The following is a 17,932-nucleotide window of genomic DNA, read 5'->3' on the forward strand; positions in this document are numbered from 1 at the left end:
CAGGCCTATCTAAAAGGTTAATGCTGCCAACTGATGATCAACAGTAAAATTGACACATTTTACCTCTTCCTAAGAGGGAAAACCAGCAACAATCAAGATTGCATGAGTATATGGTGTCACAGCTTAATCCAAAAATGTCATTACATTGGAAGTCAATGGAGCAAAAACAGCCATCGACTTAACAAAAAGTATAGTCAATCTGAACAGTACACAAGGGTTAAAGTAGTTAAATCCTTTCTAACACAAAAACTTTTCACAAGATCTAATCAAATGGCAGAAAGTGTTTTGAGTGTCAGTCACTTTTGGGAAATGAGAGGAAACGGTAATGAGTCTGCCAGCACATCCTTTGAGAACAATAAACAGAGAGAGCGATGGCGGTAGCAGCGCAGCGACTGCTCTCAGTTCAGTGCTGAGCCTCGCCAGCTGTGTGCGGGTGGAGCGACAGAGTGATGCAACACTGTGCAAGGCCTGACTGGGCAGATAGCCACCATACTTGCTCCTTTATTATTTATTTCTCCATTTCTTTGAAGCTCTGCTGACATACGGAGATGTGGATTACCCCAATTCTCTACGCATGTCACACACAACCTCTCTAACATGGCTTAAAATCACAAATAACTTCAACGAGGCCATCTATTACAGTTTAATTAAACTACATTTGTGTTGATGTAGACAATCTGTAAGCTTTTTCTCTGTGGAATAAAATGTATTTAACCCATTTCCTGTGTGAATCTCCTGCGATTGCAAGCTTTAGAGTTTACCACTGAGAAAGCTTTTGCTTTGCAGAAGCGCACGACTGCAGCGCAAATGACAGTAAAGGAGGAAGTGCCAAAAAAAGACACCAGCCTATGGCAAAACCAGAGAGGAGAGCGGAATGAACACATGCATTACAGCAAAGCAGAATATTTATTTTTTGTTTGTTTGGTTTGACATGCGTTTAATTTTATGAAAACGCAACTTGTAGCAATTGAAATGAATATCTGATTTATTTAGATGTATCTGCATGTGTGTTAGGTTGGGTATTAATGTTTGCAATGACACGTTTCCTCTTTCTACAAGTGAGTTACATCAGAAGTATTTTTGTAATGAGTTCTTTTTTTCTGTCATTTTGCACATTAAGAAAACTTGTTTGCCCAGGTCAGCATAGATGGAATACAGTGTAAAAAAGATGTACAGAATATTAATCAGAAATTGTAATGCATGGAAGAGATAAGTACTATAAAGTGACAGAGTGTGGAATAAAGTTATAATTTACAGAGTAGAATGTGGAATTAGTACAAACAGACAGACAGGCAGAAGGATGGATGGATGGATGGATAGAACGATGGATCGATAGATAGATTAATAGATAGATAGATATAGACAGACAGACAGAACAATAGATAGATAGAATGATAGAACGATTGATAGATAGATAGAACGATAGATAGATAGAACGATAGATAGAACGACAGACAGACAGACAGACAGACAGACAGACAGACAGACAGACAGATAGACAGATAGATAGATAGATAGATAGATAGATAGATAGATAGATAGATAGATAGATAGATAGATAGATAGATAGATAGATAGATAGATAGATAGATAGAACGACAAACTGACAGAACAATGGATGGATGGATGGATGGATGGATAGAACGATGGATCGATAGATAGATTAATAGATAGATAGATATAAACAGACAGACAGAACAATAGATAGATAGAATGATAGAACGCTTGATAGATAGATAGATAGATAGATAGATAGATAGATAGATAGATAGATAGATAGATAGATAGATAGATAGATAGATAGATAGATAGATAGATAGATAGATAGATAGATAGATAGATAGAACAACAAACAGACAGAAGAATAGAGAGATAGAATGATAGAATGCTAGATAGATAGATTGCAAGATAGATAGACAGACAGACAGACAGACAGAAAAATAGATAGATAGAACGATAGAACGCTAGATAGATAGAACACTAGACAGACAGACAGAAAGACAGACAGATAGACGGATGGACGGACGGATAGAAAGACAGACAGATGTCCTCTTACTGGTGCAGAGGATAGCATCTTTAGTGTTGATGAGTTTGTTGCATTGGTGGCAGGGGATTGTGGGTGCAGTCATGACCGTAGTGAAGAGATGTCCGTTTGAGGCTCTCCTCTCCTTGTCTTTGGCATCTCGCTCACGCTCCTTATTCTTCTCTTTCTCCTTCTCCTGCTGAACACAACACAAAATGGAAATAAAATAGAGTTGATGCATGATGTTCAGTCAGAGCTGTGCATTAGACTTTCAGTCAGTTACAGCGAGTCTTGGCCCAGATGTGAGATTAAGAGCAGAGCACATTTATCAGAAAAACCACAGGGTCAGCAGACACTGATGCATCCATCAGACAGGAACATCATCATCTTCATAATCAATACTTTCATTCATAATCAGCATTCATCTCTAGCTGAAGGAATGAACAAACTTCCATACATGCTCAACATTTCTTGCACATTTATCTATCCCAGTGGAATCTAGACTGTCGACTCACCCACCGATCAACACATTTAGCCCCTAATCGCTCCATCTATCCACCTACACACTCATCTAAACATCTACCCATGTAGGTACTGAAACTCAACCTATAAATCCGTCAATCCACCTCTCTACCCATTCTCTCTCTCTCCATATTCCAATCTATCCATCCATTTTATCCATTCATTAACAAATTCATCCATCCATCTACAAATCCATCCATCAATCGACCAATCCATCTATCAAGTCATCCATCCACACATCCACCAAATCCATTCATCATTCCATCTACCAATCTATTCATCATTCCATCTACCAATCCATCCATTCATCTACAAATCCATCCTTCCATCCATCCATCAACAAATCCATCCATCCATCGACCAATCCATCCATCAATCGACCAATCCACCATCCATCTGCCAATCCATACATCCATCCACTAATACATCCATCCACCCACCCATCAATCAACAATCAATCAATCAAATCCATTCCATCCATCCATCTACCGATCCATTCATAATTCCATCTACCAAACCATCCATTCAACAAATCCATCCATCCATCTATCCATCCTTTCATCGACCAATTCATCCATCCAGCAATCCATACATTTATCCATCAGTACATCCATCCATCCTCCCAACAATACATTCACCCACCCATTTACCAATCAACCAATCAAATTCACTAATCCATCTATACTCAATATTTACAGGTTCTCAACAACCAATTTATGTAAACCTTATCATTATGTCATCCATCCATCTAGAAATCCATTCATCTTCAATATTTGTAGGTTCTCAACACTCAATTTATTGACTGACTCTCCCAACTTCCCATTAATTCATCCATCCACATACTATCACCCCTTCATTAATCCATCCATCCATCTAATACTCTTTCTTCCGTTGACTCTTTTATATATTGCATGGAATCTCGAAGCTACAGCATTCTCACCCCACTGCTTAACCACACACACACACCTTATGAAATCTATATTATCAACCCATCTACCTACCCACATTCCCACCCACTTACTTACCCATGCATCCACCTACATATCCATCGCATCAAGTGTCAAAACCAAAATAGCTTCCTCCATTACTGTAATGGTCTTGATAAAAACATATCTAGAGTGGAAGAACACACAAAACAGACTATCTGTATTCATTTCCACTAACAACCCAGATTACAAAATCCTGTTTACCACTGTATCTATACCCACTAATCTATCTACCTTCCCATCCAACCATCCATCCATCCATCCATCCAATCAATCCCAATTTCCATAAACCTATTAATCTATTCTCCAATTCATTTATCCATCTATCCATCCATCCAATCCCGCCATACAGCCAATCCATCCAATCAAGCCCAATTTGCATAAAGATATTCATCTATTTTCCTATTCATTTATCCATCCATCCACCCATTAATCAATCCCAATTTGCATAAAGCCATTCATCTATTTTCCTATTCATTCATCCATCTATCCATCCATTCATCCATCCATCAATCTATCCAACCAACCATCCATCCATCCAATTAATCCCAATTTGCATATACCCATTTATCTATTTTCCTATTCATTTATCCATCCATCCATCCATCCATCCACCCATCTACCATCCATCCAATCAATCCAAATTTGCATAAATCCATTTATCTATTCTCCAATTCATTTATCCATCTATCCATCCATCCAATCCCGCCATACATCCAATCTATCCAATCAATCCCAATTTGCATAAAGCCATTCATCTATTTTCCTATTCATTTATCCATCTATCCATCCATCCAATCCCGCCATACATCCAATCTATCCAATCAATCCCAATTTGCATAAAGCCATTCATCTATTTTCCTATTCATTTATCCATCTATCCATCCATCCATCCATCCATCCAACCAACCAACAAACCATACATCCTAATTTGCATAAATTCATTTATCTATTTTCCTATTCATTTATCCATCCATCCACCCATCAATCAATCCCAATTTGCATAAAGCCATTCATCTATTTTCCTATTCATTCATCCATCTATCCATCCATTCATCCATCCATCCATCCAACCAACCAACCATCCATCCAATTAATCCCAATTTGCATATACCCATTCATCTATTTTCCTATTCATTTATCCATCCATCCATCCATCCATCCATTCATCCATCCATCCATCCATCCCAATTTGCATAAATCCATTTATCTATTTTCCTATTTATTCATTTATCCATCCATCCAATAAACCACAATTTGCATATACCCATTCATCTACTTTCTTATTCATTTATCCATTCACCCATCCATCAATCCATCCATTCAATAAATTCCAATTTGCATATACCCATTCACCTATTTTCCTATTAGTTTATCCGTTCAGCCACCCATCAATCAATCCCAATTTACATTAATCCATTCATCAATTTTCCTATTTATTTATCCATCCATCAATCCATACATTCATTCAATCAATCCCAATTTGCATATACCCATTCATCTAATTTCCTATTCATTTATCATTCCATCCATCTATCAATCCTTCCTTCTTGTTGTATGAAGTCTCAAACCCACAACATCCTCTCTTCATTACTGTCTTGGGCATGATAAAAATAAATCTACAGTGGCACCATAAATAAAAAAAACCACTGACTGTTGCCGTTTCTGCAGTCCACCCTGATTACAAAATCCTGTCTGATCGGCTGCCGCAGCAAACCATCATATACCAAAGTTATCGCATGTAAACAAAGGTTAGTTAATTCTTAGTATCCAGCATCTTCCTTTTTTAAAATGATAAAGTGTTGATATACGCCTTAAAACCGTAAAATTAGAGAATATTATTTGGCTACAAAATGCGCAGGAAAGAAGATGGTCAAAGTGCACGTCTCAAAACATTTAAATGCCCAAAAAACAAACAATGAGTCCAAGAGTAGACATGCAACTTGAACCACAGGACTAACTCATGCAATTCTCAAATGTGGTGAAACGAAAAATATGGGGAAGAGCAAGAAAAATTCATCAAAGTCCCAAAAACATATTTCATAACTCCTAAAAATTAACAACAAACTAGAGCATGTTCTAGAGCATCAAACATCCCCCCCCCCCACACACATATATATATATCAATGCATGAGACATAAAACAACTGTAACAACATTTGGTCTTACAGTCCTACCTCAACCACACCAACAGTATTCTTGATCTTCAGTGACCGACCCTGCGGTAAAAACCTACGACACAACGTAGACATCCCCGATGTAGGTAGCCAGTAAGCACGCACTGGCCTCAATGTACTGTAGACGAGGTTATGTGTCTGTCGCTCTACCTACACAAACACATCAGTTCCCATGTGGAACTGCAGGCAAGCCAGCCAGAGGAAGTGACTTGGTGAGCTTAGAGACTGAAAAAAAGTTTCTTTCTGTCGTCTTTCACATTTGGCCTCAGCTTACAGACACAGTTCACTTCCTTTTACTTAGACCCTCCCTACTGGAAGCTTGTTTGCTTGCATGGTGTTGTTTAGTAGGTTCTATAAAGATTGATATTCCTGTTGACACATAAGATCTGAATATAATCAAAGTGCCTAGATACCTAAAGAATGAAAATATTCAAAATTTGGTTTTCTTATGTCCAAAAAAAGTGTTTGAATTCATAAATGGTCTTATTTTTTATATTTGGTGGCCCAGCTGGTTCATTAGAACATTTAAAACATGTCATAAAGGTTCTCTGAAATTGTGAGCTCATACATTTCCATGCATTTGTTTTCACAGAAATACAGGAGCTCGAAAACTGCATGCCTCTGAGAAATAGTGTATTTAAACAGAGACCACAGTTTGCTTCTACATCCTGTTGAACTTCCCTACTGTGAGCTCTTGTACGATGAAGTCTGTGCACAAAAAAGCCATGCAACTTTTAATAGTTGCTGAGAGCTTTCACATAATCATCGACCTCGTTTTATTATCTACATGAACCACGGAGAGAAAACCACAAGTTAAATGGCAAAGATATTAGATCAGTCAAATAGAACGATGGCATTCGTTTCCACTAATGCGATCTGACAGGACCACATGCAGGAAATTCATTGTTTTTGATCGGAAGAATATTAGTTTGTCTACAGATGAATCATGAGAACAATTTTGTCGCAAAAACAAATGTTACAAAAACACATGTTTTTTTACTGGTTGTTAACACATAAATCTAAACAGCCAATGGCAGCAACTCAATGCATTCAAGCATGAAGACATCAAACTAAACATTTGAATGGAGAAAAAAAAGGTGATTTAAAGAGTCACGAAACACCAAAACACATTTTTGACATGTTGACAGTCATATATGTGTCCCACGCTGCTATAAACACTATTAGGACACATATATCTCACAAAAAAAAAGTGAAAATTGTCCGTTTATGCGTTCTTCGAGCAAATTTGTTCTTCTGATTTGAAACGAATTTTTGAAGCTGCGTCACCGTGATTAGATCCTGTGTGCATTCCAGCATGGAAAGTGGATGTCTGTACCAATGACTACATCGTGACGTCTCTGAGTGTGCAGCATTAATTCATGAGAAAGACTTGGTTCAAACCAATTAGCACACTCTATTGTGTATGAGGTGCAACTTCAATTATATGCATGATAGTTTTAAAGACTTTGTTTTTACCTGTCACAGAGTTCAGATGGCAGAGAGACGCCACGTTGTGTTGCCAAAACAAGTGGAAGAACAAGAATTGTTTGGAGACATGGGTTGTCAGTGTTTTGTTTATAAATGTGCTGCAACGAAGGTTTTGTTTTCATTTCCCCGCTATGATAGCGCAGCTGGACTTACAGGTGGACTAGTGCATGAGCCTGAAACACGTTTGTAAGGAACATTTTTCACCTGAGAGCTTTTTGCATCTGGAAATGGTGAAATCCGTATTTGCTGCTCATCTCTTTTTAAAAAAAGACACGGTTCCAGTTGGTGTTGATTGTCCTGTCTCTATAGATTTGGTAAGTAAGTGATCAGTGGTCTTTGTTAGTTTATTCAGAGGCAAAGTTAGTATCGTCAGCAGCATTCTTTCAGTGTTTAAAGACATACCTTAGTCAAAATGATTTATTTACTATATTTACAGTACGTTAATATCACTACAATATTATAGACTGAAAGATCTGCTCTTAATGCTGCTCTCTGAATGTAAACACATTAATCCAATTTTACAATCATGTAGAATTTTCACCGCATTTTGTGACAGGATAGTCTATACACACACAGCTTTCTGACGCTATTTACCGAGTGCATCTAAGTTACTGAGAAATGCAGAGATTTTTTTTCTCTCATACAACGTGCGATATCAAACAATCCATTAAACCTACACTCTGCACAGCATGCATGAAATATTAAACTGTTTAAATCATATGATGGGTGATTTCACATGGCTTTAAATGAAAAAGGTTTGAATGCAGCCATTTTCATATTATTTGATAGTGTTTTTAAAGATAAAATAAATAAAGCTAAAACATAAATGCACAGCTGTTGTCATTATATCACCTTTGATAGCAAAGTTAGTTTGCAGGTATTATTGTATAGGTGTGAATATGTAGGACCAGCTATGTGTAGATTTTAGCTAATATTTTGTATACTGCCACCTGCTGAATTTAACCAACATTTCGACTATAACAATGGGATTTTTATAGAAAGATTCAAATATGTGAGATATACAGAAATATATTAAAAAGGATGATAGTGGAATAAAACTGTAAAATACAAGAGAATCCTGGGAATAATAGGAGAGATTAAGGATCTATCGTTCTAGATTAAGGCTGCGATTTTGGCTGCAAGAGTCAGAATCAATTGTATCGATGATTCAGTCTGTAGTAGTAGTGCAACCCAAATGTTTAAGAGCACTGTGTTAAATCAATCTCACACAGATTTAAGTACTAGTAAGGCATACCTCATAAAGTGTAGTGTAAACAGGTCATTTCAATATCAAAAACCAACCTTGTTCTTCTTGCTCATCTTGCTCTTGAGGTAACTGAATGTCCTGCTCACTTTGGTTCCTCCAATTTTGCCTTCACTGTCACTCCGTAATGGCCCTGGATCCTCCTCCGATATACTGCATCAGACAAATAAGAAGATAAAAGTCACTATTTGAAACTTGGATATATCATCCAGAGTTGTAGTTATTAATTTGTTATGACACATTGTGAGTTTAAATCAGACACACAACATTTCTTAGTCCTTTCTCCACTGTATACGTCGATAAAATATAAAACGTGCAAAAATTATTTATATATAAAATAAAAGCATATTTAAATTCTAAACTATTAAACATTTGACTAACCAATCAGCCAATCAGAATGCGAAGCAGGGGTCATACCTGTACGCTAATGATCCTGATGTTCCAGTGAATGAACTCAATCCTGTAAAGAGAAAAAATGATTGATTAAGCCAAATAAAAACAGGACAACCGCTAACTAAATCACCAAGGAGACCATAAAACAACAACTGATATTATTAACCACTTTTTTCAGTGAGCCTTCGGAGTTTTGTACTTGTACAATAGAAATTACACAAGCCGTTTATGCTCTCAACAAAGAACAAATACTGCATTTTTTTCCAAGAAAAATACCACATCTGTAAAAAGACTTAGAGAAAAAAACTATCATTGTTCTGCAAATCACAAAGGCTTAACTATGAAAGGAAAAACGACTAATATTTTGTAAGAAGTGGAGAAACATGCTTGTATTGTTTTTGACTTGTATAAAAAGAATTGTACTGTTTGTACTACAGACTGTTTATGGTACCTGTGACAGATGAATTTGGCTTGGCTATATTTAGAAGTTTAAAAACCAATGAATAAAAGCCAATTTTCCTTTTAAATGTGGGTGTCGTTACTACATTTAGCCTGTAGGGGCAGAACAACTTACTATTGAAAAAGAGAACGCATAAACACCAAAAAATATATAGAATTCATATAAACATAGCATACAAACCAATGATGTAAGCAGATATATATTTTATTATTATTTATTTTACTTGGCAAGGACCTCTAAGAAGCTGTGAAATATAAAAGTAGTCCTAAAAAGTAATTATGAGGATTTTAATGACTTTGAAAGACAAGGAGAGACAGATCCAATGGAAAGATACTATTCAGACGTGGCAATGTCTCATATGGGAGAGCCACTATCTGTGAAATCCATCCAACAATCCACAGGAACGAGTTGAGCAAAAAAAAGGGATTCTAGGCAAATATATTGCACACATGCAATTATGTTGCACTGTATATGTTTACATTACTTAAGACATCCAAACTATAGCACTCAAACAAATGTGCCACTAAAGCAAATGTATTTTGATTGAGGGTGCTAGTAATAAATAAACAACTAAACCTGCTTAAAAGAAAACCCTGCAATTAGTGACACCGGAGACCATTAGGTGATCTGCAGTCACAAATGTGAATTAATGCTTTATTTATGAAGGTTAATTACAGACTGTTCCTAAATCGGCAATAAAAATTGATTTATCCATAAAATGATTATACATATACCCAATTAACCTTCTTAACAAGTTTTTCTTAAAGGGACAGATCACCCAAAAATGAAATTCTCCAAACTTCTCCTTCTCCTTCGTTTATCTTTAGAACACAAGTTAAGATAATTTAAATGCACATCGGCAGTTTTGAGAATGTTTTGGGCACATTTCTGAATGTTGAATGTACTGCAACTCTAAGAACAAAGGTTTCAAGCACTTGGAACAACATTAGAACTAATAGCAACATTTCATTTTTGGGTGAACTAACGCTTTAAAGAAATTATCAGACAAATAATAATACATCAATAGACAACATGCATATTACACACAAATAATTATGAAGTTACTCTATAGGCAGTTTCAAAATTATTTTGGTACTTCAGTTAGCCAGTATTAATTTTAAATAATAATTCATTAATACTTAACAATTTTTTTAATACAAACCCAACTCTGGTCATTAAAATAATGCCCTCAATATATTGCAAGATAATTAAAGTATTAAAACAAAACACAAAAAAAAACTAAACAAAATTAGTAAAAGTAAATAAAAAAAAATTTAAACCACAAACTAAAACAAAAAACAACACAACAACAAAACAAAAACACACCACAAAAAATTTAAACAAAAAACACCAAACCAAATGATAAAGCAAAAAGAAAACAAAAAAATGAAAAATGCAAACCAAAAGAAAAACAACAACAAAACACACCACAAAATTAAAAACAAAAACACAACACAAAACCAAAACGAACCAAACTAAAAAAACTAAAACAAAAAACAAAAAAAACAAAAACACAACAACACAAAAAACAACACAAAAAATAAAAAACACAACACAAACCCAAACAACCAACTCAAATGATAAAACAAAACAAAAAATAAAAAACAAACCAAAATAAAAACAACACAACAAAAAACAAAACAAAAAACACAACACAAAACCAAACAACCAAGCCAACTGATAAAGTGAAACAAAAATAAAAAAACAAACCAAAAGAAAAACAACACAACAAAAAAACCCACCACAAAAAACTAAAAACACAACACAAAACCAAAAACAACCAAACCAAATTATAACAACAATTAAACAACAAACCAAAAAAACGAAAACACAAGAACAAAACAAAACAAATAACACAAATCTAAACAACCAAACCAATTGATAAAGCGAGACAAAAAAATACAAACCAAAAGCAAAAACACAATAACACAACAAAAAAACACACAACAAAAAACTAAAAACAAAAACACAACAAAACCAAAAACATCCAAACCAAATTATAAAGCAAAACAAAAAATAAAAATCAAGCCAATAAAACAACAACAAAAAAACACAACACAAAACCAAACAACCAAACCAACTGATAAAGTGAAACAAAATAATAAAAAACACAAACCAAAAGAAAAACAAAAACACAACAACAAAACAAAAAACATGCCACAAAACCACAACAAAACTAAATGAAAAAGTTAAGAAAAAAACAAACCAAAAGAAAAACAAAAACACAACAACAAAACAAAAAACATAACACAAAACTAAACTAAAAACAGCAAACCGAATGATAAAGTGAAACAAAAAATAAAAAACAAACCAAAACACAACAAAACAAAACAAAAACACAAGACAACAAAACACAAAAAAACACATCACAAAAAATAAAAAACAAAAACACAAAACCAAACAAAAAAAAAAACCTAATAAAATAAAATATAAAGTAAAATAAAAAAACATAAGATAAAATATTTTTAAATGAGCCAAACTGTCCAGAGGAAGGTAGGGACACACACTTGATATTAAGCAGGGGGTTGGGCAGAGAGGGGGCCATGCTAGGCATTGTGGGATATCTTTTTTACTTACTGACTGCCTCCTCCTCATCACTGGATGAAGAGCCAATAGAAAAGAGAGTTTTAGATTTGGGGAGCATCGGCGAGATGCTGAAGGAGAAGGAGATTCGTCGCTTGGGTCGTAGCCGTCCCATTGCTGGTCACAAAAAAGATGAATGGTAAAAAAAAAATGGATGCCAATATATTAATAAACGTCCACCTCCCGTTAACGTGACACCACAGTGAAAAGGGAACCACGGGAGTCCACATCTGAAGAATACTAACAATCCCAGTCCATACAGGGTATTATTTGCAGTATAAAAATCCCAGAACACAAAATTGGGTGTTAGATGTGACTGACAAGGAAGTGAGTGGTCAATGTGTGGTCATTTACAACCAAACGTTTCCTTATTATTATCATTACACCACAAAGAGACCAGCAGAGAAAAGAAACTGTCTGAAATCTGCAACATCCAGAAAAGTCTTATTGAGGCTTATTAAAATGCTCAATATTTGAGTGCTGCAGAGCTCAGAGAGACACAACAAGACGGAGGACAGAAAAACAGAGAAGGTGATTACAACTCACCGTCCAGGTCTTTCTGACTGATGGCCACCATGGACACAGATTTGGTGAGGATGGGTTGTGAATGAGGAACACATCTCCGTCCCGACTGGATGGATTTCTGAAAGCAGCACACATGACAAATTGTTAAAATGGGGTATCAAAATGTAATGCATTTCAATCTACAACATTCAATTATGAAAACCCTACAAATGCAGCCTAAAATTGAACGTGACAGTTTTTTAATCTATAAATCTGAGAGTGAAGCGAAATGGAAGCAGAGAGGACGTGTGTCTTTAAACAATTAACTTTTCTTTCCAGCTGTAGTGTCTGTGTGAGTGCTCTTTAGACCTTGAAAGAAACTAAAAATCATTGTTGTTTGTAAAAATGCATAAAGATTAGAAATAGTAAAAAGTCTAACCACCAAAACAAAAATATATAGACAAATATATAAAACATTAAAAATAATAAAGAAATGAAAACCTTACATGATAAGATTAGTTAAAAATTATATGGAGTCAATATAAAGATAGTCAATATTTATAGTTAAAATAAATAAAATCATAATATGATATTTATATAAAAGAAAAATATAAATATTCATATATATATATAAATATCTACATTAAAATCTATATTGATAAACATTTATACTGATGGCTTGACTATATATATTAGAGCTGTCCAATGATTAATCTAGAGTAGAAGTTCATATTTACAAACTCTATTTGTGTGTACTGCGTATATTTTTGTGTGTATAAATACAAAGTACATCCGGAAAGTATTCATAACCTAACCCTAACCTTTAAGTCTTTTTGAATATGATGCCACAAGCTTAACACACCAGTCTTTGGGAATTTTTGCCCATTTCTCTATGCATTACCTCTCAAGCTCTATCAGGTTGGATGGAAAGCGACGGTGTACAGCCTTTTTCAAATCTCTCCAGAGATGTTCAATAGGATTTATTTCTGGGCTCTGGCTGGGCCACTCAAGGACATTCCCCGAGTTGTTGTGAAGCCTTCCAATTGATATTTTGGCGGGGTGCTTTGGGTGATTGTCCTGCTGAGAGATGAACCATCACCCCAGTTTGGGATGAAGTGCACTCTGAAGCAGGTTTTCATTCAAGATGTCTCTGTACATTACTGCATTCATCTTTCCCTCTATCCTGACTAGTCTTCCAGTTCCTGCTGCTGAAAAAAATCCCCACAGCATGAAGCTGCCACCACCATGCTTCACTGTAGGGATGGTATTAGCCTGCTGATGAGCAGTGCCTGGTTTACTCCAAACGTAATACCTGGCATTCACTCCAGAGTTCAAGTTTAGTCTCATCAGACCAGAGAATTTTGTTTCTTATGGTCTGAGAGTCCTTCGGATGCCTTCTGGCAAGTTCCAGGCAGGGAGTGGCTTCCATCTGGCCACTCTACCATACAGGCCTGATTGGTGGATTGCTGCACAGATGGTTGTCCTTCTGTAAGGTTCTTCTCTCTCCACAGAAGAACACTGGAGCTCAGACAGAGTGACCATCGGGTTATTGATCACCTCCGTGACTAATGCCCTTCTCCCCCGATCACTCAGCTTAGATGGCTGGTCAACACTAGGAAGAGTCCTAGTGGTTCCAAATATCTTCCCATACGGATGATGGAGGCCACTGTGCTCATTGGAAATTTCAGAGTAGCAGACATTTTTCTGTAATCTTCCCCAGTCTTGTGCCTTGAGACAATACTGTCTCGGGGGTCTATAGACAATTCCTTTGTCTTTATGCTTGGTTTGAGCTTTAACATGCACTATCAACCCTGGGACCTTATATAGACAGGTGTATGCCTTTTTGAAATCATGTCCAATCAACTGAATTTACCACAGGTGAACTCCAATTAAGCTGCTGAAACATCTCAAGAATGATCAGGGGAAACAGAATGTACCTGAGCTCAATTTAGAGCTTTACGGAAAAGGCTGTGAATACTTCAGTACATGTTTCACGGATTTCTCAGGTTTTTTTATTTAATAAATTTGCAAAATTTCAAAATATCTTTTTTCACATTGTCATTATGGGGTATTGTGTGTAGAATTTAAGGAAATGAATGAATTTAATCAGTTTTGGAATATGGCTATAACATACAAAAAAGTGGAAAAAGTGCAGCACTATGAATACTTTCCGAATGCACTGTATTTTGGTGCATTTGAACAAAACAGACTTATTAAACAGAAATATTTATTAGAAGAATATTTTAGTCAGAGAACATCTTTAGAGATTGAAAGATAATACATTTAAATCCATGCAAAATATTGCAAAAAGAATTACGAACTATAAAATTTTTTGATTCCTCTTGATTTTTGCTATTTTTGAAAAACTTAAATTTAACTATTTCCCTAACATTTATATTTGGCCTACTAATTTTTTAACCGTTATTGTAAGTTATTTTATTAGATTAGCTCCAGGTTTGGCTTCAATACTGACTAAACTAATGTATATTCACAAATATAATAAAGCATCCTTTATTTAAATTAATCTTAATCTTAACAAAATTTGGATGTGATTAATTGCAATTAATCGTTTGACATGGAACGTATTATGCATTTGATTATTCCCATATATTAGAATGCAGTTAATAAATTAGATTTTTAAAACACTTCTATGCTCAAATTTAACTTTCTAAACTGTTTTACAATGTAGATTTTGCTATATCATTACAATGTTATTAGTATAACAATGTAGCCTTTATATAAAACAGTATAAAAGTTTTCTAATAACTTTTAACCCTGGCTCAATCCTATTTTACCTGACTGTCCAAACTGCTGCAGTCGCCTAGATCTGACTCCTGCTCTTCTTCAGTCAGAGACACAAGCGAGCCTTTGTCTTCTCTGTCCACTTTTGATGGACATTTGGGCTCCTGACTGGACTCTCCGACACGCTGCTGAACCATACCTTTCCTTCCCTCCTTCTCTGGTGCAAGTCCTTCCAGACTGTAACTGTGGACATAAACACGTATACAGTATATAAGTGATAACGCTTACATATCATTGTGGCAACATGGCGACCACATGCACACATTGAATGAACAAAAGCAAAATACTGACAGACTCAAACACATGCAGACACGCAATTGAGAAATGTGTAAGTTTACTAGCAAACAATGCCAGTAAAGTATTGACCTCAGATTGTGAAAGTGAACCATGACGAATGACAATCACTGACTCACAAACACAACCAACCACTGATGCGGAAATGGTTAGGCATTTTCTGTGTGTTGAAAAGTAAAACAAAAAGTTTAATGGTGGTCTAAACGAGTCTAAAAAAACAACAATAGGTCAGAATAGCAAAATGTTTTGATTTGTTGCGATTAAAAAAACTGAATTATTATACTGATATCTTAACTATCTGAAAACACAGCACCTTTGTTTTGTTTTGTTCTTTTCATTTTAAAGAAATGTCATCAGTACTTTAACTAAACAAAAATATGTATTACTCAAAATATGTATTATTATTATTATTATTATTATTATTATTATTATTATTATTATTATTATTATTGTCGTAAGTTTGGGAAACTGATACAATACCTTTTGAAAGTACCATGTATTTACTTATATTCATCACAAAACTTTGTTCAAGAGTGAAAGTAAATACATTTATAATCAAAAAATAAATAAACAAACAATTATTTAGAACTGTCTTTTTAATTTAAAAAATAATCCTAAAGTAAAACGTATCACAGTTTCTATGCTACTATGAAGCAAGACGCACACAAAAAATAATTCAGCACTGATATTGGACCCTTTTCACAAGCCTGTTGTGAAGCGTTTAACGGTCATCAGCATCTTAAATTCTTAAGTTTTTAACATTTAGATTGTTTAATAAACATATGAACATTTATATACAGTATTTCATCTTTGCTTTAAATGACAAAAAACGAATTACCACTTGTGCGAGGCATTTCTAATGCAGAGTCTATGGGACAGAACAATAAATTTGACGTTATTCTCCCCTCTGGCTGCAGTTATCAGTCTTGCACTATTTTTGATTCTTTTTCTGAAATTCTTTCTAACATCATCGTGGAGTTTTTCTTTTATTATTTGAGCAAATAAGATAGTATTTGTTGTATTCTCCCGTTCACTGCGCTATAAGTGTTCCCAACTATGACGATTTCTGCTACTGTGAAACCTGGAATGTGAAAAGGGTCTATAGTAAGAATTATTACTGATCGAGTACCAATAACAACTGATCATAATGAAACAAGTCATCCTATTATATTGATATCTGAAAGATCATGTGACAGAAGGCAGGAGTAGCAATGATAAAAATTCAGCTTTGAATCATAGAAATAATTTAAATGTGAAACTACATTCAATAAGAAAACTGTTATAGAACATTGTAATAATATTTCACAGTTAAACAGTCTTTACTGTATATTTATAATTGAATAAATGCAGCCTTGTTGAGCTTAATTGGATCCTTTTAAAACATTTGAAAAGATTCCAAAACTTTGGACAGGTAATGTATATGCAACAATAGTTTATATACCAAACATATCATCTCATTGTCACGGATTGGTCAGGCTCTCACGATCCCCACTCACGAAGATCACCATCACCTGACTTCTAATGAGCACACAGCTGCATCACATTCACGAGCACCAGATAAAAGCACAGCACTCCAGTCGCTCATTGTCCGGGCTCGTCTCGACGAAAGCGGACAACTGAGCGACCACTCAGCGTAGTCATCCTCAGCTAAAACAAACGATTTACTTACCTGTTCTCTTTGTATTCCTCCTAGTCTTCCTGGTCCTCCCGAATCGTCCTGTCTTCCAGTCCTTCCAAGTCTGTGTCATCCTCTGTCAGCTGTATCTGGTGTGTGCTGTCCATCCTCGTGTATTCCTATTACCCAGCCACGGAGGAAAAGACCCCAACATCATTCCTGATCCTCCTGGCTATCCTTCATGTGCTCCTTGTTGTCATTTAATAAACACCCTAACGTTTCCTTACCTCTGTCTCCTGTCCGCTTCATAACAGAAGCCCGGACCTTTAACGACGACAACATGAGCACCCCCGATCACTTTCAAGAGCTGGTGGACCAGTTGAAGCGGATTCTACAGCCACCAGCTCCACTTTCCAACGCACCACCAGCACCGAGCACTTCCGCCTCCACAGTTTCTTCTTCGGCCCTTCCTTCCAGTCCCATGGCCCGACCAGCGCCCTACTCAGGCGGAGCGGGGGAGTGCAATGGTTTTCTGTTACAATGTTCCCTCATATTCGAAATGCAACCTTCTCTATATCCCACAGATAAGTCAAAGATCGCCTACATCGTATCACTACTCTCTGGACCTGCACTTAAATGGGCTGAGACGATCTGGAACCAAGCCGGGCCGGTCATGAATTCCATCACTACCTTCACGGAGTATTTCAAAGAGGTGTTTGGACGTTCTGATGGGGAAGTAGCCGCTGGAGAGCAGCTGTATCATCTAAAGCAAGGTACTCTATCTACACAGGAATATGCTCTCCGGTTTCGCACTCTAGCAGC

The 17,932-nt window shown here is 35.8% G+C and overlaps 1 protein-coding gene across 11 annotated transcripts in view; it reads right to left on the reverse strand.

The window, feature by feature from the left end:
• Positions 1 to 17,932, reverse strand: part of akap13 (A-kinase anchoring protein 13) — a 101,024-nt gene that overhangs the window by 35,630 nt on the left and 47,462 nt on the right. For 8 of the 11 annotated variants that reach the window (XM_056451675.1, XM_056451673.1, XM_056451672.1 and 5 more), the window contains 6 exons: positions 15,195 to 15,384; positions 12,442 to 12,538; positions 11,890 to 12,012; positions 8,877 to 8,919; positions 8,498 to 8,612; positions 2,057 to 2,222 (listed from right to left, as the gene is read on the reverse strand). In XM_056451675.1, the coding sequence (XP_056307650.1) occupies positions 2,057 to 2,222; positions 8,498 to 8,612; positions 8,877 to 8,919; positions 11,890 to 12,012; positions 12,442 to 12,538; positions 15,195 to 15,384 (734 nt within the window). The remainder of the gene's footprint in view (positions 1 to 2,056; positions 2,223 to 8,497; positions 8,613 to 8,876; positions 8,920 to 11,889; positions 12,013 to 12,441; positions 12,539 to 15,194; positions 15,385 to 17,932) is intronic. The other 3 variants (XM_056451677.1, XM_056451668.1, XM_056451674.1) reach the window with 2 other exon arrangements.

The sequence above is a fragment of the Danio aesculapii genome, chromosome 25, assembly GCF_903798145.1.
Source record: "Danio aesculapii chromosome 25, fDanAes4.1, whole genome shotgun sequence".
NCBI lineage: Eukaryota > Metazoa > Chordata > Actinopteri > Cypriniformes > Danionidae > Danio > Danio aesculapii.